Source organism: Nanorana parkeri, unplaced genomic scaffold, assembly GCF_000935625.1.
Source record: "Nanorana parkeri isolate BGI_ZX_2015 unplaced genomic scaffold, ASM93562v1 scaffold1551, whole genome shotgun sequence".
Classification (NCBI taxonomy): Eukaryota; Metazoa; Chordata; class Amphibia; order Anura; family Dicroglossidae; genus Nanorana; species Nanorana parkeri.
Window position 1 is genome coordinate 321480 of NW_017307819.1, and position 22615 is coordinate 344094.

At 42.8% G+C, this 22615-nt stretch overlaps 1 protein-coding gene across 1 annotated transcript in view; it reads right to left on the minus strand.

Annotated features, from left to right (window-relative positions):
- Positions 1-6369: 6369 nt before the first annotated feature.
- The window catches only part of LOC108798750 (aquaporin-2-like), a 20439-nt gene continuing 4193 nt past the window's right edge, over positions 6370-22615 (minus strand). The window contains exons 2-4 of the mRNA XM_018570533.1: positions 19750-19914; positions 10539-10619; positions 6370-6625 (exon numbers count right to left, since the gene is read on the minus strand). Coding sequence (XP_018426035.1) covers positions 6446-6625; positions 10539-10619; positions 19750-19914 — 426 coding nt within the window. The 3' untranslated portion in view covers positions 6370-6445. The remainder of the gene's footprint in view (positions 6626-10538; positions 10620-19749; positions 19915-22615) is intronic.

A 22615-nucleotide genomic window follows, 5' to 3' on the forward strand; every position in this document is an offset into this window, starting at 1 on the left:
GTATTGTAGTTTTTTGCATCTTCCCGGGCGAATGCAATTTTAGGGCTTGACATGTTTGGTATCTATTTACCCGATGTGACCCCGTATTTTATATTTACCCAAAAACTTGGGTATTATTTTCTGTTTCTGTCATTAAATTTTATTTTAGTGCATTTAATCCTAAAAATACTGGTTTGATGAACTTCCGGTTCCGGCGCCCACCGAAGCGGCTGCACATGTAGCGAGCTCCGGCTATTATCGACCAGACCAGCATACAAAACCTCACAATCAGTGTAGAACTTACCGATTATACACCTCCACCACAATCAGCAAGCTCTGAATGGATAAATTTGTGGCCCGGAGCCAAACGCGGACACGTACAGGCTCACGGACGGACGGGAAGGCCTCATCCCCGGACCTGGGCCCTCGCACGCCGAACCCACCCTCACCATCCGAATCGATGGAATCGGAATCAGATGATGAAAGACCGACAGTAAGATCGGCAGACCCGACATCTAGACATGTGCACTGCCAAAAAATTTGTTTCATTTCGTTTCGTTTTAAATTCGGATTTGTGTTATTTCGTTTTTCAGGATTCGGGTGTGAAAGTCAATTCGGATTCGGAATTCGGATTCGGACGAAATTGGGTAGCGTTAGTACGAACATTCGTTTCGTTTTCTGTTCTTATTCGTTTCTTATTCGTTTCTTATTCGTTTCGTTAGTTTGCAGCAAAAGTGACATTTGAGGGGGAAAAAATATTTTTCTCCTCTAATGTCACTTTGCTCCAACGAACGAAACGAATAAGAAACGAATAAGAACAGAAAACAAAACGAACGTTCGTGCGAACGCTACCGAATTTCGGAAATGGAAATTCAGATTCGTTTGCATTCGTTATGTCTGTAATTCGGAATTCGGATACATCCGAATGTCCGAATTTACGAAAATTCGTCCGAATTTCGATTCGGAACGAAACGAATCGCACATGTCTACCGACATCCATAGCGAAAGCAGTGGCGAAACTGCTCAAACCGACCATACAGGAGGCGGTAGACTCGGCAGTTTTCAAGGGCATACGATCTCTCCGCCATGACATCCTAGCGCAATCGCAACGTATCAGTGAAGCGGAGAATAGAATCTCCTTGCTGGAGGATGAATTGGCGAAGGCCCATACAAACATAAGAGACGGCGCAAAAAAACAACACATGATGATGGAGAAATTAGATGACTTGAAAAATCGTTCCCGGCGGAACAATCTCAGAATTGTGGGCTTACCGGAAACATACCAAGCCGCGGCCTTGCCAGAACTCTGCTCCCACACTATTCCAGCTCTCTTAGGCCTTCCCGCCACTTGTGTAGTGGAAAGGGCCCATAGAATGGGAACGCAGACACAGGAGACGAGCCGCCCACACACGGTGATTGTAAAGTATCTCAACTATGGGGACAAAAGCATGCTTCTCAAAGCCTACCTCAGCGCATCCTCTCTAATGGTGGAAGGCCACAAACTATTACTCTTCGCAGATTATTCGGCAGAGGTGAGTCGCCGCCGCAAAGCATTCGCAGAGATATGCAAGGCGCTATATCACCGAAACATTCGCTTCTCCTTGGCATATCCGGCCACTCTCCAGGTACAAGCTTCAGAAGGGGAGAAGAAGATATTCAATACTCCCTTGGATGCCCATGCTTATCTGGAGGCGATGTCCCCCCCGGATCGAGATCTGCGGTCTCAAACCAGCGGGAAGAGGATGAGACTGTCGCCACCATCACCACTAAAACCCCATCCAGCGCCTGACCGCGAGAATCGTGAGGATATTCAGGCTTGAACTGGAATGCGGACGCCCGATGGCAAAGAGAAGGGAAGAAGAAAACTGAACAGGGAACAATAAAATGATCGACAACAAGACCAGCAAGTTGTATCCTGGTGGAGCGGATATATCTCCTCATGAGGGATCCGGAAGAATTTAGTGGGGCCCTTTCTAAAGAGGTTTCCCAGAGATGCTCCAGATGATCCAATCAAAATCCAGTCCAAGTTGGTTCTTCCTACGTCTGAACTGGTCACAGAAATTACCTTATTGGTTGTGTTCCATTTTTTTTTCTTCCTTTTCAATTTTTATTTTTTTTATCTCCTACTATTTTAATGATGGAAAAGTGAAACTCGGACACCACAATTCTTCCTTAAGTCCACTTGCTTAGACCCTGTGCTTCATTCCAAAGGTTATCCTATTAGGTCAATATATGCATGCCTCAACCCCACTTTTCTCCCACCAATAGCAAAATCTTCTGTACTAAAATGGCACAAAAATATACAGGAAGATGACCTCTATGATAAACTGATACAGGGGTACCAACTGGTCAGGAGGTGCACAACCAACAAAATATGGAGGGAAACTCAATTCCGCATTATACATAAAGCATACTATGCATTTGACTTCTTTCACAAAATAAAGGCTGACAGTCCTTACTTGACAGCTTGTCCAAAATGCAAAATGGTAGGGGCAGACTTGTACCATTGACTGTGAACTTGCAAGTGGATACACAGGTACTGGGAAAAAGTAATAGCACTACTCATAGGGATAGTAGAGATTGAGTTGCCAGTTCACCAGGGGTTATGCCTATTCAGTTACTGGGAACCTGTAATACCTCTACCCAAACATAGATGGCTATGGTTACAAATGAGTCTCTTGGTGGCTAGAAGGGTACTAATGAAAGCCTGGCTCTCTCCGGAGCCACCCCAATTAAACCATCTCCTAGAGACCCTGAAAACGATTATGTGGCAGGAGAGATTGGAAGCTATACTGGAAGGGGAAGTAGTTACTACCAGATTCTTTGACAGGTGGAGCCTCTTTATACAAACCCAGATACAGGAATCGGTAATCCACAGGATTGTCCTCCCTTTCAGGTACTCAGAATGGTATTTGAAGGGGGACTTACAGGGCTCACTAGGTCATCTGGCACTCCCCAAGGGACCTACAGTCACGCCATTGAATGGGAATGCCCAGGAACAGGAACCCATTAATGATGGATAGAGGGACTTTTCCATATTCATGCCCCACACACTTTGAGGAACCAAAAAAATAATAATAATAATAATACAAAACTAGCGAGTGACACAGGGACAAAATTCGAATTCATGTGGTATGGAACTGTTTGATATCAGGATACATGAGCTATCAAGGACGGAAGGGCTATCGGAGAGGACTATGGTCAGATTGGAGAGGAGGAGTAAAAGAGGCTGGTGAACATATGCTGAAAAAGGTTGTAGAAAAAGTTGTTAAGATATGTATGACGGCAGGTAAATCCGGGGGTACCGGATCTGATTAAAACGGAATAATATCAACTGGGGCAATGGCCTGGAATACATGGTAGACAAAGAGTGTTGAGATCTAGCATCTATTATCCAAAGAAATGTCAGGTGGTTAGACACTTAAGGCTTGAATGTCTCTGGTCAGAGGGAGGTATATATGCTCCTCATTTATTTGATTGTTCCAATATTCTTGGTTTCGTGTATCCTAAACATCACTTAGTACATGGTTCAGAAAATTTAGAAAATGTGTAGTTTCTTATATCTTGTGAAAACTGTTGTGACATTATATTTCTTTGACACAAATAAAAATATTTTGGAAAAAAATAAATAAATACTGGTTTGATAAACTTTTCCGCAAATACTGTGCAACATAAAAAATTGCAACTAGCATTATTTTATTTTACATGGCCTCTGCTTTCAGAAAATACATAATTGTTTAGGCGTTTGAAGCTGTTGTCTAGCCAAAAATTCATATTTTATCTTATGTGTGCAAATAGTAAGAAATTGCTCCGGACAGCAAGTGGTTAAGCAGTTTATAAATGATATAACAATTGGTATTAACGGTACAACCTTTTTCATACATTTACAAAGCTTTCTAGTGGAACATAGTGAATGTAGACCTTACAAGATTCTTTTAAATTACAAGCTGACCTAGCCATACTGAGAGGAACATGGTCTTGCCCCTGTACAAAACATTAGTAAGACCTTATCTCAAATACACAGTTCAATTTTGGGTGACAGTTTAAGAAAATGAGTTTGTGGAACTGGTAAGAATACAGATAAGGTCAACAGAATGAATAAGGAGCATGGAGGATCTGAGGAAAGATTATATAAACCTAATTTAGAAAGAGGTCATTACACATTTGTACCATTATACCCTCTTATGGACCAGAGCTATTTTTACATTTCCACTGTTCATTCAGTGATAGCTTTGATATTAAGAAAACAAAGTAATACATATATTGGAAGCTTTATACCTTATCCCTGTGACAACTTGAAAATTTAGAATTTTCCATTACTTTTGTCCTGGTGATGATGATCCTCTTGGGAAATAGATATATTTATATTTACAAGGGTATATAATAAAGTGTACCTGTCACCACAGCAGGGACACTTTTGTACAGTTTCTAATGCGAGAATACCGTATATACTCGAGTATAAGCCGTCCCGAATATAAGCCGAGGTACCTAATTTGACCAAAAAAAACTGGGAAAAAGTATTGACCCGAATATAAGCCGAGGGTGGGAAATGAGGCAGCTACTGGTAGATAGATACCAATAAAAAACATGGTGGAACTCAATAATATCCCATGAATAATTGGCAAAACCAATTGTAGTAAATAGTTTAACGATTCTTTTCTGGTGGCATTGAAATATTTTATTAACAGGAAAAATGGACAAAATAAGCCTTAAAGTCTACCTTTTCTGCCATGTGTCATGGTAAATCCATATTTAAGGTTTAACATGAAACATGGCAAAATTCCCATCCCCAAAACCCACATCACCACCCCTTTACCTGAATTGTTGGGTACATCTTCCTGGGGAGTCCTGTTATTTTTTAAAATTTAGCACAGATGTGCATGACTCCACCTGCACAGCCATGTCATCCAGCTCTGTTACTGTTTACATTCAGTTACCACAGACGGGACATGTGTAAAGTTGCGCCAGTGTTCCCTCCTCCCTCACCCACTTGTAGTCCAGCCGCACTACCTCCAAGCCAGATACGTTCCAATTTATTTTTTAAAGATGGACTTTTAAAAAGACATCATGATTTCAGTTCTGTTTTTTATAACTTGTCCTTTTCATTGTTCATTACAATTGTTCATTGTAATACATTTTGCCCAAATTAACATTTCCAAGCAGAATGGACTTTTCAATACTGAGACCTTGGCAAATGTAAGAGCAGAGAAATAAAGAGCACAGCAGGCACTAAGCAACAATGCAATCAGCAACAAGGCCAGGCAAGTGTGTCTATAAAGTGCTGTCTAGAATTTGGCCAGCCATGTCTGGCTGGAGACTTTGGCAGAGTTCTCTAATGAAAATGTCTCCCAAGAGCCGGAAACAAAAATAACATACTGAGGATACCACAGTGTGTGCTGCTCAGGCCAGTAAGCAAGCTAATTCCCTTTCATAACCTTAAGATTTTTGTTTTGCTTGTTTGTTTCTTCTCACACATGGATACCCATAAGGAACAGGAAAAACATTACCAGGAGATCATTGTAGTTCCAAACAGTGTTACCATTTTGTAGTCAGTGAAGTCAATGTTCTTCAATTATATACCTTCTCTGTGATTTACATGTATGTTCTTTGATATTCAGAATGTGCATAATGGGCACAGGATATAGGGATGATTTTTTTTATTCATAAGAAAATCCCCATATTTGCAATTTGTTAACTAGAGATTGTTATAATATACAACAAATACTTTATGTATTCAATTCCATTTAGTGGCTAATGAAACATTTTGGAATTTTGGAATTACAAAGGACATTAGGTTTTGCAGTGTTTTGGCCAGCAGGTACTAGATGAATTCCCTTCAAACTACAACTTAGAATCCTTTATCAGCTAAAATTCAGGTCATATGGCCAGCTAACCAAATGGCTGAGTGCTAGTCATGAACTGCGGCTTGATGCGAACTCAGTTTGCCTGAGTCTGCCCAAGCCCGCTCAAAACTATGACCAACACACGCCCCTCGTAACCCAATCACTTGCGGCAGGGGATTTCATGCCTCTTTGTGACATGTAGTTGTGGGGTGGGAAATGCACCTGCCACAACTTAATTGGCTAGGAGGGGGGTGTGTCGGTCATAATTTTAGGTGGGCTTGAGTGAACTCAGGCGAACTGGGTTTGTATCAAGCTCCAGTTCATCACTATGGACTGAGAATGCACAGCCATATAGGGATAGGTGGCATGGCAAATAAATAAGAGTATATGTGTGTAGTATATGTGCACAGTCATATGGCCGTTGCTTTATATTATTTTGTAATTTTGCCGTGACTAAAGAACATTAATAATGACTTTAGTAACTAGCATGTATGATTAAGCTTTTACCAGTCTAAACTGTTTGTCATTTATGTTCCATGACTTTTTCTTGTAAATGCAGTTGAACATTCTTCTCATCCTGATCAGACTTTGTCTGTCATCCCAGTCCTTGGCATTGTCTGTGGTCAGTGTAACTCTACAGACTGTCTTCTCCGTATGTCCCTCTCTTCCCAGTCTTCTTCAAGTTCAAACTCTCCTCGCAGGATTGCCAGCTTCTCTGAAATGGTATTGGTGTTTGGGATGAGGACATAGTGATAGATTAGAGATCCTATGACCGCACCAAGCATCGGTCCTAACCAGAACACCTGAAATGAAAATGTCATAATAAGGAGCAACGCCAGTAAAATGTTGAATGAACTGCTAATATTCCCTAAGCTAGAACAAACTTCAATACAGTAAAAACAATGAAGCGCCACTAACTATGAGTCCTCACTGGGAAATCTTCTCAGGCATACTGCAGGATGCTGCCCCAAAGAAGCCGGGAAAGCTGGGAATCTGAAAAGTAAACACAAAGGGGGCGCCTTTCCTAGTGCAAATCAATTTATTTCAATAAGCACGAAGTGAAAAAGAGATAAAATGCGTCAACGTCTTCACACACAGGAATTGTCTAGTGGATGTCTTACTGCATGTCAGCTCCCATCCCATGCCTGTGTAACACTCATGTTTGTGAGTACCATTTTATCTCTTTTTCACTTCGTGCTTATTGAAATAAATTGCTCTGCACTAGGAAAGGCGCCCCCTTTGTGTTTACTTTTTAGAACAAACTTCAACTTGATTTGCTTTATGACTTTCTACATTCAGACCCTGCTGAATGCTTATGGGTGGATCTACAGTCTCAAACCAGTCATGTAGCTTTCCTAAAGCACATCACATGTGTTACAATCTGATTGTACATTCTCCTTTAGATCTACCAACAACTCTGATTGGATACAAATTGGTTGGAAAGATTAGGCAGGTCTTTATAATTGAGTATAGAATGTATTAAAGTTGTCTGTATAGAGATAAAGTTGTCTGTACAAAGTTGTCTGTTACAGAGATTGTAACATGTGTGCTGACCCTTAGGCTGGGCACACACCTTACAACCATCGCAAGACTTTTGTCTTGCGATGGTTGTAAGGTATTTTTAAAAAAAACGTACGATCTGCCTATCTTGCATAGGCAGATTGTACTTGCAATGATCGCAAGCCACGCCCCCTGAGGGGCGGGCTTCCGATGACCGCAATGCCGAACGGGCAGTGTGCGCTTGCGTCGTACGATGCTCGGCGGGTTTTCGAACATGTCCGTAAGTTCAAAGTCCCGCGGATTTCCCGCGATTATCGTACGATTATCGTAAGGTGTGTGGGGACCTTTATTAGGCAACCATAAGACTGAAGTGGGGAAAGAAAGTGTCTGTAGGAATGCAATCACTCATTGTTGTACATCCCAGGTGCCACAAGAGGGGTAAAGGGTAAAACATCTGAGGCTATTCAACTGCAGAATATTATAATACAAGGGCACACTGCCCACCATGTAATTAAGTTTTCATTTGGGAGTGGTAATATTGAGTTAAAATTACATTTTAAAAAAAGTTGAAACAAATGACACTGCTCACTGCTGGCAATAGCCAGTCATGCAGATTCTATAATAAAGCAATGCAAACGTGCAGCGAGGGAAGATAACGGAATTAATTAATGTATTTTTGGATGACCACTGGCTCGCATAATTAGAATGTGGTGGTCCCAAGGCTGGCAAAGCTTAGTTACAATGTCTGCAGAGACTTAGAAATAGACAGTGTTTGGAGTCCCGGGACTGTAAAATCATAGCTTCAGTTATAGTTGCTAGAACTCCCTTTAATTACTTGATGACACCAAGGGATCTATTTATAAACAATTTGCAGAAACAGCATCCTTCACAAATCTCTGTGAATGTCATTCTGTATGGATGGATACACTATACAAATGCTCTTGTTATATTTTCTTTATAAGTCTTTATAAGTAAATATAAATGTATTTTCAAATGTCATCTTGTAATACCAAATTATGGCCCCTAGAAGGAGCTAAGGAGCATACAAAATATGTAAAGGTTATTTATGGTAATTTGGCTTTTCTTAAGCTCTCTCTGGATGTGACCTTGCAATAGAGCAGAACACCCAATAATGGTGTATTATGAATAGATGTGTCTCCTTAGCCAATAACAAGGAGGTTCATAGCCAGTGAAGGGGGAAGCTGTTCCTGGGATGGAAAACCTGGGAGGAATTTTGTCTGTTGGAGGCACCGGAGAAGCAGGAATTGGACTTCTGTGCTAAGTCTGCTCAATAGTCAAGGTTCTACAATACACAGTGCTACTGTAATCAGTTTAGGGCCCATCTGCACTGTGAAGCTGGAGTCCGTAATGTCCTAGGTGTCTGTAGCCCTTTACCCTCAGTCCCATGTGAGCTCTCAGAGCCAAGGCATTGGCCTATGCACATACAGCAATTAATCGAAATTAATCGATTAAAAAGAATTTCGATTAATCGAACACGAAAAATTTAATCAGTAACAGCCCTAGTTAATTGTGCCTTACCAGTATACTGATAAAATGTAACTTTTGCTTAGAATTCCTTCTGAAAATTAGTGTACTTCCTGGTTGTCAGGGTGTCTAGCTATTCTGTATATCTGCTGTGTGACATTATGACACTGTGCTTTTGACAGCTTATCTCATGGGATATGAGGTGAGGTTTGGTGATGTCACTAATGTGCTGCTCACTCCTAATCATGCTAGATGCTCTGACATGAGGAAGCCAAGCCCTGCCTCAACCAAGATGGCCAAGTTACAAAGTGCAGAACATGGCATGGTAAGTCAATAACAGTGAAAATATCAGCTGCAGGGAGAAGCTTGTAACTAGTTCTTTGCCCCTTATCTAACTAGTTTTAGGCACAGCTTCTAGAGTCTAGTTCCTCTTTTAAAACCACTATAATTTGTATTATTTGTTGTTTGTGTCCTGATGCAGAGATTTCCCTTACTTCCTGTCCTGGAGATGCAACAGGAAGTGACAGGAAATCTCTACGAAGTGGTGAGAATCCCCTTCTTGGGCAGCTGTTTCTAGAACAAGTGTCCCTATTAGAAGATTTACTTTCACATCTTCTTCTGGCAACAAAATGTAACATTTTGTATATTTTATCACTTTCTATCCTGGTGACAGTGACAACCAGAACAATTACTCCCCCCATTGAGGACACAGACAGGAATAACAACCGTGCAGGGGTTCTACTCCTTCCTTCCAAACTAAAAACATTAGGTTTTAGGTATGCATATAGACCTTACGCTAGAAGGGTAAAACACATGGGCAAATGTGATCAGTAAATTAACTGTATAAATGCAGCAAATCTATTTGATGGGCAGCAAAAAAGCTGAGAATGATCATAAAACGGACCTCTCACAGTTGTATTAATATGCAGTAAATACCAGCATTTGTAATGTGAGGCTGCTGTATGCAGCACACTCCATTAACCTCTACATCATGTTTTTGTATCTTCTGTTCCTTCGTTGTATTACAGTAGGCTATTGCAAATGTCACCTGCTGTATAATAGAGGTACCATGGGATACACACATAGCTGACCTGGAAAATGTCATTGCTGTGCATTTCCTTGTTTTTTTTCTACAAACATTATACAAACACTTTATATGGAAAAATGAGTCCTAACTATCCTGATTTTTCATGTGGATATAGAAACAATTAATTAGTCAACATTATATAAATGTTATAGAAATTTAGTTTTAACACTGTACGGAAATGATAGGTGTAATTGCATAATTAGACAGCAAATTCACCACACAGCACTTTTGGATGAACATGACTACTTATGAAATTCTACAAAGATATGTTAAGGAGATAAATGTTAATAGGTTATTGTCATATATACAGTATGTATCTATATGTGTTCCAGGGAGGTTTTGTGCCATTAATTGAAATCAGTGGAAATAGGTCAGTTTGATTATATTTTCTCGATATGTTAATCATGAATTTTAATAACTAAAGAACATTATATTTGTTCATAATATGTGATTTTTGTGTTATTATGTTGAACTGGGTCTCTCTGCATTTGGTAGATGACACCTTAAAAGCCCCATCTTTTTCTTAATTGTTGCATTCTGTATATTTAGGGGTGTGGTGTCCCTGTTCATGTGGTGATTCGCTATTTTGTATATAATGGAATTAGACTCAAGGCACTGGTACACAGTGAAGGAATTATTCTCACCCAATGAGCAGAAAAGTTTCCTGTTATAACTGCGGGTGCAAAAGATCTTGCTGGATTCATGGAACAGCCGGTGTAATTAATCTAAGACAAAAGACAATAGCTTATTACAAGTTAAGACATTATTATCTATTTTCATATTTTATGAGAAAGTATTGAACCCATACTCAAGACACTAGGGGCTAGAAAGCTGCTCATGTTCATTTCTTGTAGGCATTGATCTGACCCATATCTACTGGGACCAGGAAGCCTGTCCAGAACCTACTATTGGGCTTACAAATTAGCTTGGCCATTACAGCCAAGCTCCTGGAAAAATAATAATTTACATACTACTCTGGGTGTTAAAATCATCATTAAAAAGCTGGGTGTTATGTGTGGAGGGCGGCTGCAAAGCATCAACTCTTAACTTGCAGCATGCTGGCTCCTAAACATAAGCCTCTGGGGGAGTGGCTACTTGATTATTGACAAAATGCCTTGTATTTTTTTTCAAAGAATATAAGGTGTTATGTGATTGGAGGAAAGGGGGAAAGTGTCACATTTCTGCCCCTACTCAAATGGGCAAGTAGTGAGGAGGGTCAAGGATAAACATGTGCGATTCGTTTTCATTCGGACAAAATTTCGGAAATTCGGATGTATCCGAATTCCGAATTACAGATATAGCGAATGCAAACGAATCCAAATTTCAAATTTCGTTTGTTGGACGAAATTTCGTTGCAGCAAAGTGACATTTGGAAAAAAAAACACCTTTTTTCCCCTTCTAATCGTCACTTTACTGCAACGAATGAACGAAATGGAAACGAACATGAGACAAACTTTCGTACAGACTACCGCTAACGAATTTAGTCCGAATCCGAATTCTGAAACGAATTGACTTTCGGACCCGAATCCCGAAAAACAAAATAACACAAAATCTGAATCGAAACGAAGCAAATTTTTTGCTGGTGCACATGTCGAGGATGTAACTGGAGCACTTCACTGCTTGGGTCACATCCCTCACTCCCTGCACCACCTGGAAGTGCGGCATTAGGTGTAGGAGGTAGCATACCGCAAGGTAAGATTGTCATACTATATATAGCAGCCCTTCACACTTAACATGCCCCTTTTTCATGATAATTTACACACCCAGTAGGCTGTGTAAATTATAATTTTCTCTGAGCGTTTGGCCTTAAAATTCCTACATGCAATTAAAACCTGTCATTACCTCTGCCATGTTATAGGAGAGCTAGTAAGTTACTGTGAAAATGCACCAGAGTCACTTGTAACTTTTTAGTGGACTGGGGAAAAACCTGAACAAGGCCCCCAAGGGTCATTATTCGCCAGGTGGGAAAGGGTGTGGCCAGTGCTTAAACTCCTGCTATATAACCCCACCACTACCATACCACCAATACTGTCAGTGACATTTCCCTGAATGCTCTCTGGCTTATTCACAATTTGAAACAACCCAGCAGGCAGTGGCGGAACTATCTCCATAGCGACCCAGGTGGCCTGGGGCACAGGGGGGCCCGGCCAGGATGAGGAACAAAGGGGTCCCCCTGATGCCGTGCAGGCCGCCGGGGTTGCAAGGTGGGCTGTGCAGGGTCTCAGGTGGGCTGTGCGGGGTCTCAGGTGGGCTGCGCGTGGTCTCAGGTGGGCTGCGCGTGGTCTCAGGTGGGCTGCGCGTGGTCTCAGGTGGGCTCTGCAGGGTATCAGGTTGGCTACAGAGGGCCTCGGGTGGCAGTGCGGGGTCTATGTTGGGCTCTGTAGCAGTGAGTGGGAATGTGTTCTGGAGGTAGGTCCTTTTTTTGGGGGGCCATACAAAATTTTGCTAAGGGGCCCTGTGATTTCTAGTTACACCCCTGGGCAGGGGGATCGCTGGCTGCTAGGATGCTGGCAGGTGTCTGCATCATAAAAACCAATACTACTGTGCAATCCGTAAAGCACCATTGGTTGCTAAGACACAGGCGACTGCCTGCATCCTAGCAACCAATAATGGAGGTTGCTCCTTGCATGACCCTAAGCAGGAAACTGTCATTTAGTGGTGATAGTAATACAATTATTAAATTAATGACTTCTGGCAGCAGCAAACAGAGGTTTGGCAGTCAGGGGAACTGGCCATTAGCTTCACCTGTGCGGCGAACTACAACCAGCTTGGGTTCAGGTCAGACTCATGGGTCTGAACTGAACCCAAACCCAAACCTGAACCTTATCCCTAATAATCAACAGCAGAAGGATGGTTTAGATGTTGTGAGTTACAAAACAGGGAACCCCAAAACAGAAGGATGTAATTTGAAGTGATATTAAAGTCAAAACATGTTTAAGCTCTTTCAAATTTGGTCCGCAAACACACAGGCACATCAGGGAAAACTACTCCTCTGCCCCCTGCTCCTCCCTTCTCCAAGGTAGTAGATGGACAGCTGCTGGAGACTACTCTGTCCCTTGTTATCTTACACTGGACAGGAAGTTCAGGGAAGCTGAGCTAAAAGAGTTGGAGCTGTTCAGAAACATGAGGACTGTGTTTGGGCAAAAATGTAAAGAAATACTGTACTTTACTGGGCCCTGTATATTTGTCTGATCTGGATTCACAATTGGGGAAAAAAGCTGGAGAGTTTATTTCAAAAGTTTACTTTGAAAATCTCCCCAGCACAATATCTACAGGAGGAAGTGATAAGTTTCCTTTGCTGTCTAGTTTTTTTTTTATTGATGTTGTCTTATTGTCTTTTAAAATACATTGGGCCTCATGCTTAAAGCCCAACTCCAGACAGAACTTTTTTTTTTTAAAGAGCAGTGAAAGGTTAGAGCCTTTGTCATGTTTCTATTGCAGTGTGTATGCACATCAGGGATGTGCGGTCAGGGGAGGCAGGTGAGGCAGAGCCTCACCTAGTATTATGAAGGAAAAAGGTGTCAGCTTCAAGTCTGAAGCTGACAGCCTTTTCTCCATTCAGATTGGCTTGTTACAGGTTATACAGCAGGGAAAGTCTCCCCGCTATGTCACCTGCCATGGAGAGAGCCCTGCCTGTTAATTACAGGCAGTGCTGCATCCAACTTTTGACAAGTAGTTAGGTTACACAGCAGCGGGCTACCCCACTGCTTGTGTAACCTAACTTGGTAGGCAAGAGCTGTCACAGCCTCTACTGTGTTAGAGGCGTAAGCTCTGTTGATGGCTTGGACCGGTGGCAAAGCATCATTTGTCCAAGCTGTCCAATTAAAAAAAAAAACAGTGAGGACATCGATCTCGATGCCTCCCCAGTGACGAGCAAGTAAGCTCCTCCCTGACGAGCTCCTCCCTGTCTCCTCCCTTCCTCCTCCCACACAGCTTGGTTACTGAGCTGGGAGCGGGGCTTTGGCAACGCGGGGCGAGGTTTCGGCGGGCTGGGGATGCCTCACCCAGCACAGAAGGCACGGCACGTCACTGATGCCTATAGTTGAGATTTCCTCATGGAAAATCTCTCCAACAGGGTCAGACACAAATACTTTTTGGAACTGTGTGCTAAAACATCTGACAAGTTTTCTTCATTACCATCTGAGCATTCCTTTCCTAGTGACAACTACTTCTCTCATCTTCTGTCCTGGTGTCACAAGGACAGGGAGTGACCCAATTTGTCCAATAGGACCCAGTCAGAAATACAAATCTTGCACATTTTGTAACTCTCCCCTGCTCTTTCCAAGCCCCCCTCCCCCCCCCCAAAAAAGGACATTTGGCTGAAGTTGGGCTTTATTAGTTAGTTAGTTAGTTAGTTAGTTAGTTAGTTAGTTAGTTAGACATGTGCACTGCCAAAAAAAATGTTTAGTTTCGTTTAGTTTTAAATTCGGATTTGTGTTATTGTGTTATTTCGTTTTTCGGGATTCGGGTGTGAAAGTCAATTCGGATTCGGAAATCGGACGAAATTCGTTAGCGGTAGTTCGTTCGAACGTTCGTTTTGTTTTCATTTCTTATTCGTTTTGTTCATTCGTTCGTTTGCAGCAAAGTGACATTTGAGGGGGGAAAATGTTTTTCTCCTTCTCTAATGTCACTTTGCTCCAACGAACGAAATGAATAAGAAACGAAAACGAGACGAACGTTCGAACGACCTACTGCTAGAGAATTTCCGAAAATTCATCCGAATTTCAATTCGGAACAAAACGAATCGCACATGTCTAGTTAGTATATGAATATAGAGCAGCGGTTATTGCTGCCCATAACAACCACTTTTCTCTTTTATAGTGTAGAGAATAAAAAGGAAGAAGTCGATTGCCTGTGATGGTCAATAAGAAGAGTTCTTCAGACACTTTTATGTATTGTTTTCATTGCTCTTTATCAGTGCTCCGGTCCTGCTACCAAAAGATTCTCCTTGAATCGTAAATGCAACATAATTGTATCTGCTAAGGTTATTGCTTAGTGTGATAATTATTGTTGGTGTAGCGCTATATTATGGTTTATGATAATGTAATACGCTGAAGTGTCTTCTTGTCTATGTGTATAGCTAATACAGAAGCATTAATATACCACTGCCTTAAAGTCAATGGTCCTTCTTATTGAGAGACACATTTCCTAAATATATGACATCAAAGCTTCCCGGCAGCTGAGTAAAAGAGTTGGTAATTATTTATCTTGTTATAACATTTCTTGTAGAACAACACATTAAGATTCCTGCTTCTATCAATAAACCAGCCTTGCTCGACCTTTTTTCAGTCATGGCACCCTTTAAAATGATGCATCCCAGTCTAATAGATTTTAAAGAGGCAACCCCATGCAAAAACACAAAAAAGTAGGGGTTCTCCTTTATATCAAAGTCCCCGCTGAAACCAGGAATCTCCTTTCAGAGTCCCTTTTTACATCAGAGTGCCCCCCTTCACATCAGAATCCTATCACCACAGTAGGAGCCACAGCTGCAGCAGCATGGTGGAAGGACGGACAATTTCGAGGCACCCCTGAGGAAGCCAGAAAACACCCCAGGGTGCCACAGTATTCTGTTTGAGAAAGGTTGCGATAGGCATCACATACCTGCAATAATAATAATAATAGGAAATAACAGAGAATTCTTAAAGAGTAGGAGACTTGGTGGTGCATGGGAGCATGAGATCAAGGAAGAGGGGGCACTGTTGGAGATTATCAGGTAATCCCGGGGAGTAGGTAAGGCAATAATAACGCACATACTGAAAATGCTCATTATCATTGAAATTTTACAGTGTGTTGGAAAACGTCAATAAATAATGAATGATCAGTCCCTTTGCCCAGTGGCATCATAAGGTGGTGTGGGGAATACGGCCCGCACTTGGTGACACCATCAGAGGGGGTGCCACCAAAATGACTGACAGTCATTTTGGTGTCACCCCCTCTAAAAAGTCAGGCACTAGGTCATTGACAGCTGCACGAAAGAGGAGGGGACCCGGTGGCATACCTAATCCCGCCAGATGTAGTCCCCTCCTCTCTTTGCCGTCGTCCATCACCAAAATGGCCTGCCAGCAGTTAAGTGCACGTGACGTCATTACGCTCATGCGCGATCATACGCTTGTGCAATGATGTCACACGCGTGCGTGATGACATCCCTGCACTTGGTGACAGCCGGCCTGGGGATGCCTCTGTCCTTTGCCTCATAGGAAAGGTAAAATTCCATCCCTTTTAGGCCTCTTTCACACTGCTAAGAGCCGGCTCCTACTGATCTGGGAAGGACAGGTGCTGCATGTGATTTGTGCGCAGCAGCCTGTTCTTCTCTATGGGAGTACGCTCCCCTGAGCTGCACATCCGTGCGGGTGTCCGTGCTCGGACGCACACAGGATCCATCCTGTCTGCGTACAAGTATGGACACAGATGTGCAGTAGGGGGAGTGTACGCCCATAGAGAAGAACAGGCTGCTGCGCACAAATCACATGCAGCGCCTGTCCTTCCCGGGAGCGGCCCGATATGGCCGTGCACATCGCACGGATCTGTACGGACTGGCTCTTAGCAGTGTGAATGAGGCCTACAGAATAAGTATTAAAGCAGAACCTTGAGCAAAATAAAACATGACATATATGATGCAATTTGTCCTTGGCACTAACACAGAAGTCTGTTTTTCTGAGCCCATCTGTAACATCCCTTTATTACCTGTCGATCCATTATTTTTCCATTTGCTATAAAAGGGTGACAACCGCAGTGAAATTGCACGGCAGCATGGTCACTGTGTAGACAAGGTAGTCTTATATGAAAATCGAATGCACTCTAAGTAAGCAGCAAACAAGTTAAAACTTATCTTTAGTTAAGACCCTATCCACACTTGTGAATGGGGCCGATTGCATGAGTCTAATGAATTCTTCCAAATTCTTCCATGAGACCCTCATGGAATGCAATTGTTTCAGTTATATTTTTGCCAGCTATCTTTGAGGACTGCACAACCCTCCCTTCTAACTGCACAACACTACCTCTCCATAGATACAGTACAGTGAGTGAGCATTGTCACATTTGGATGGCAAGTGTATTACTAGCAGGATCACCAGGTGAAAATAAAAAAAAGCCTGAAAAAGAAAACTAATGCAGCCACCACATCTAAGGACTGGTAAGCAGTGATGTATCATCTTTTGTTAGGGTTTAGACAGAGGCGGCCCAAGGCAGGATGACACCCTTTGAGGGTACCAGGTTACACCCCGCCTTGATGTCATCGTGCACACGCGTGATGACGTGACAGCCATCTTGGTGATGGACATCGGCAAAGAGAGGAGGGGACGTTACCCGGCCGGATAATGTATGCCGCCGGGTCCCCTCATCTCTCTCGAGCTAATGTTGGGCTCTCGGTCCATGACCGAGTGCCCTACTTTTCAGAGGGGGGTGACACCAAAATGGCTGTCAGTCATTTTGGTGACACCCCTCCGATGGTACAAACAGCAAAAAGTTTTCCCATCATACTCGCCAGCCAGCATGCAAAAAAATGTGTCTTACCGCTAAGGTTAAAAACAGAGATTTAGATACACGTCTTCTAAACCTCTGTTTTTAACCTTAGCGGTGAGACTAGTTTTTTTGCATGCTGGCTGGCGAGTGTGCTGGGAAAACCTTTTGCTGTTTGTACTGTATTAGGCTTTTCCATGTGCACCGTGCTGTAAAGCCGATAACATATTGATGAGTGCGTTTGCCATTTGTTTTACCCCTCCAATGGTGTCATCCGGGTGTGGGCCGCACCCCCCTTGTGACGCCACTGGGTTTAGATACTGTATGTTTTAACTGACAAATGGGAAAACTCAAGAGACAGAAAGTGGAGCCACGTTTTATCTTCAAAGTAAAAATTTAAATTCACACATGACTAGAATAACTTCTCTGTGTCTAGATCTGCTGATCATTATTCTATAAAGTTTTCACTGATAGCAACATATGATTATGTTTGGTTCATCCTATGCTGGAATTGCATATGTTTGTTACAGCTTATTATAATCAGGTTCTTGTTTTCCCATCAGCAGTAAACTGGGAATCTTTATCAGACCAAATATTACTATATATATATATTCATTCTCTCCTGCTGTTCACCATTTCAAGGCTGCCGGAGATCAGCTCTGAGACCATAGCAGAGGAGCTCCCTCTACTGCCTGTATAAGCATCCTTGCAATTTTGTATTAGAAAGTAGAAAGCCACTTTACAGGATATTTAAACCAAAGAACAAAAATATAATATATCACAGCTTACCAGTCCTTAGATGTGGTGGCTGCATTAGTTTTATTTATTTTTTCAGGCTAACGTCATATTCTTCAAGAACAGAGAAATATCCATTGATCTTACCAGAAATTCAATGTCCTTCTTGTGTACTGAACTGAAATATCAAAAAATGGTATCGGCTTTCATCTACAAAGGCCCTTCCCCTTATGTAATGGAGATGAGGAAAGAAGTAGGTGTTTGTAGTCCTAACCAGGAGTTTAGCATAGGGTGCTAATGCTGCCCCTACACAGATACAGTGTAGTGAGTGAGCGTTGCCTCCCTAGGATAGGAAGGATGTTCTTTGCAGGATTAAAAGGTAAAAATAAAGGAGAAAAAATCCTTAAAAATAATGCTAATGCAGCCACCACATCTAAGGACTGATAAGCTGCAATATATACATTTTTTTGGTTTTGAGTTTATGCTAAAAGGAGAATTATGGGGTGAGTGAAATGCGCTCATCTCCATAATTAGACCTGACTTGAGACACTGAAGCTGTCACACATCGGCTCTATTGATTGAGAACTGAGCGCTCATATATCGCTGATCGCTGAGTTCTTGATCTTCTCCCTGCAGAGAGCGGTGAATGTCAGTCATCACTCCCCACAGGGATTTCCCCCTCTCCGTTCCTAGAGCGCTCATTGGTGGGACAGACAGGGGAGGGGTGGGCACAGCTGGCTCTGTCTCTAGAGAGGCAGAACCAGCTGTCAATCAGGTGGTGGGGTGTATACTGACAATATTTTTGGGATCTTTCCTGGCTGCAGAGCAGCTCTGCTCTGTCAGCATATAGCAGGCAATAGCCTGCTATATGCTGAGTTTTGGGTCACCTGAGGACATAGTAAATGTCCTCCTGTGACCCTAAAGAGAACTATGGCCAAAAAATGTGGGGCCATAGTTCTCTTTTAAAGAAGAATTCCAGGCAAATAAAAAATGTACGCTTGCAGTGGGTCTATCCTACACTGCAAGGGTTAAGTCTGTGAAGGTTTCCCGTTCATCCAGGTCATGGTATATCTGTAAAAAATAAGTCAATGCAAGTGGACTTGCTGTATTTTTCTTGAAGACGTTTCACTGGTTTCTGAATTGAGAAAGCTGGTTGGATGATCAGTGAAACGTCTTCAAGAAAAATACAGCAAGTCCAGTTGCCTTGACTTATTTTTTGCAAGGGTTAAGTGCTTCTTTAGGTCTAGGGGCTGGAATAAAGCAGATTTACTTACCTGATCCCAGCTTTCTCCATGCTGCTAGACCAGTCCCTGCAAGCTCTACTCTCCTTGGCCTAAGGACCGCTGGCGCTATCACTTCTAATGCAGGTCCATTGACCCACATTAGACATGAAGATGCTGGGGAAATTTCCATTGCTGGATTGGAGCGGGGGAGAGGTGAGTGCTGACCACTGCGGGAGATTGGATCAGGTGAGTATATCGGCTTTATTAGAGCCCCCTGGACAAAACCAGCACTTAACCCTTGCGGTGCAGGGGTAGCCCGGAGTTATTATTTGCTCTGGGTTCTTCTTTAAAAATATGATAATTACATATTATTAATATTAAAGAAATACATATTATTCCATAGCCTCCACAACAAGTAAAGTGCAGATCTAATACTTACTCCAAGAAGGTGTCCAAACGCCACAGAAAAGCCGATAGACAGAGCTGGAGATCCCACATTATCTGTCCTTCGATCATCGGTGGAGGCGAATACACACAGAACCAACTGAAGAGTTAGTACCAGCTCAATGACAACAGCCTTCCCCGCATCAGTGTTGTTAAATAACTAAAAAATAAAAAGGAGGACAAAACAACAACAAAAAAACAAATACCATGATAATGCATAATTTATTGAATGGAGTAATAATACTCTAATATGCAATCAAAAACAATCCACAGTTAAAGCGATTAAAACGGTTGAGTTCTGAACAGGATTAATCAGGAATAAAATGTAATGCTAAAGTGGAGTTACTGTTTCCTTTTAGTCTGTTTGATGAGATTTCAGTTGTTTATATCTGTGTTACCCTTCTGAGAATACTCACAGTTCACAATGAAGATAAATGCGTCTTATTCTTATTTTAATGAAACATAGTTGAGATAGCTCTCCTTTATGAACTTGGCAAGATGCACAGAGCAGAGCCCCCGCTACCCCCAGACACGTGTCCTGTGCTCCTGAAATTGAAATAAATGTCCAGAAGGTTTTTTAATGTTTTAGAAAACGTGATGATCTTTTTTTCTTCTGCCGTCAACATTACAGTCGGTTCCCCCTGGCTTTCAACCTGTTTCTTTGTGTACATTTGAAGAATTCCGTAGTTAAAGCTCATGTCTGGGCTTAAAAAACGTTCATCCAAATATATTTCTCAAAAGCCACAAGGTACCAGCATGTCTTTACAAACATAGATATTACTTTGTAAAAGTAGCAGTGACATAATCACTGTGCTGTACATAGCCTGTGCAGAGAGCAGAGGTGTGGGAGCAGGCTCCACCCACTACAGGCTCCCTGCAGAAATCCCTGCAGAAAACTACAGGAGGGAGCGGATACAAGACTGGTCACCCTGCAGAAGAGGAGCAGTAGGGACTGGTCTTTATTACAGAAAGCTCCTGCACAGTAGCAAAGTATCAAACTGGATTACTGCACAGATCTGGAAGAAATACACAAAGCATACCAAGATTCCAGTAAGAATACATATCCAGTACCTCTTTATATTTTGTTATCCCAGCATTAACAAAGTGAGTGGTGATAATTCTGTAAAAGCTTCTTCAGGGATGCACCAATACCATTTTTTTGGTAACGAGTTTGAGTACCGATATTTATGTTTCGGTACTCGCCGATACCGAGTACTGATACCAGTACTTCTGCTAGCATGGAGCCAGCTTCCCAGGCAATCAAGAAGCCAGGCGGCTAGTAATGACACGCTGCCCGGCTTTTTGATTGCCTGGTAAACCAGCTCCATGCTGTTTGGCTGGCTCCATGCTAAATGGCTGAGAAGCCAGCTAGTCAGCAATGAGCCAGCCAAACAACAAATGGGTCATTACTCGCTGCTCGCCTTCCTGATTAACCGGGAAGCCGGCTCCATGCTGTTTGGCCGGCTTGATGCTAATTGCGTCACGGGAGCCAGGAAACCAGACCACACAGAAACGCAGGTAAAATAAAGTTGTTTATTTAAAGGAACATAAATAAACATTCATCAGGGAGCAGCGAGGTCGGGAACAAGCCGGTCAAGTCCAATGCGGGTACATCTGCCAAACCGGGATCACATCCAAAGCGGGTAGTCGTACAAGCCAGGGTCTAGTCCAAAGCAGGTAGTTGTCCAAGCCGGAATCGAGTCCAATGCGGGTACGTCTGCCGATGCGGGGGAACGAGAGCCAGAGGAAACGTCAGCCGGACCGGATCATACACAGGAACACACAAAGGAACTCAGATCGCCAGAGATGCACCTTGGAGCACAAACGCAAGGGCAATGAACCTGAATCCTGAGCAGACTGATATAGTCAGGTGTTGCCACATCATCACTGTGCGACGCCCAGGCAGCAGGCAAGCAATGATGTAACCAGAGGATATAAAAGAGACTGCAGTCTGCACATGTCCAAAATGGCTGCCACCATGAGGACAAGGTAAGACCTTGACAAATTGTCCAGAAAGCCTGCTTTCCGGCCAATCAACATTGAATCGGCCAAATAGCATGGAGCTGGCTTACCAGCCAATCAGGAAGCCAGGAGGCGAGTCATTACCTGCCGTATAGCTTCCTGATTAGCTGGAAAGCCAGGTCCATGATCCCTCGAGGCACTGCCGGTCAGAGAAAATCTCACGCTGACCGGAAGTTCCGGTATCGCAGTATCGGAGCATTTGGGAGAGTACGAATACTCGCCCAAATACTCAGTATCTGCACCAATACGGATACTAGTGTCGGTATCGGTGCATCCCTAAGCTTCTTACATGCAACTTTATCGATCACAAATCCAAGCAGTTCAAACTGAGCACATAATGACAAGAATGCAGAGGTTATCTTCAGTGAAAACCACATGCCAATGATCGGTCATGTGATCAGCCATATATAGTAGGGTTGCCACCTTTTCTTCAAGTGAAACCCGAACACTCTAGCGCCGCACGCGGCAATTTTTTTTTTTTAATATAGAGGAGAGGCAGCCAGGGGAGGGAGTGATGAGACCAGCTAGAGAGGACTACAAATCCCAGCAATACATTATACAGCAATACAAAATAATATGAAGCTACATACTCTGTGTTGTTCTGTGTTGACGCACTGATGTCTCCACGTGGCCTGGTGGGTTGTGCGGGCTCTCGTGGTGGGCTAAATGGGCTATGGTGTCTCACCAGGGGTCCACAGGTGGGCAGCACGATGTCAGGGAGCTGGAGGAGGAGAAGGCAATGACAGATGCGTCTGTGGGGAGCCGAATCTGCCTAAAACCCGGCCCTTCCTCTGAGCTGCGGGCACCTGTAAACAGACACAGGCTGCCGGCAGCTCAGA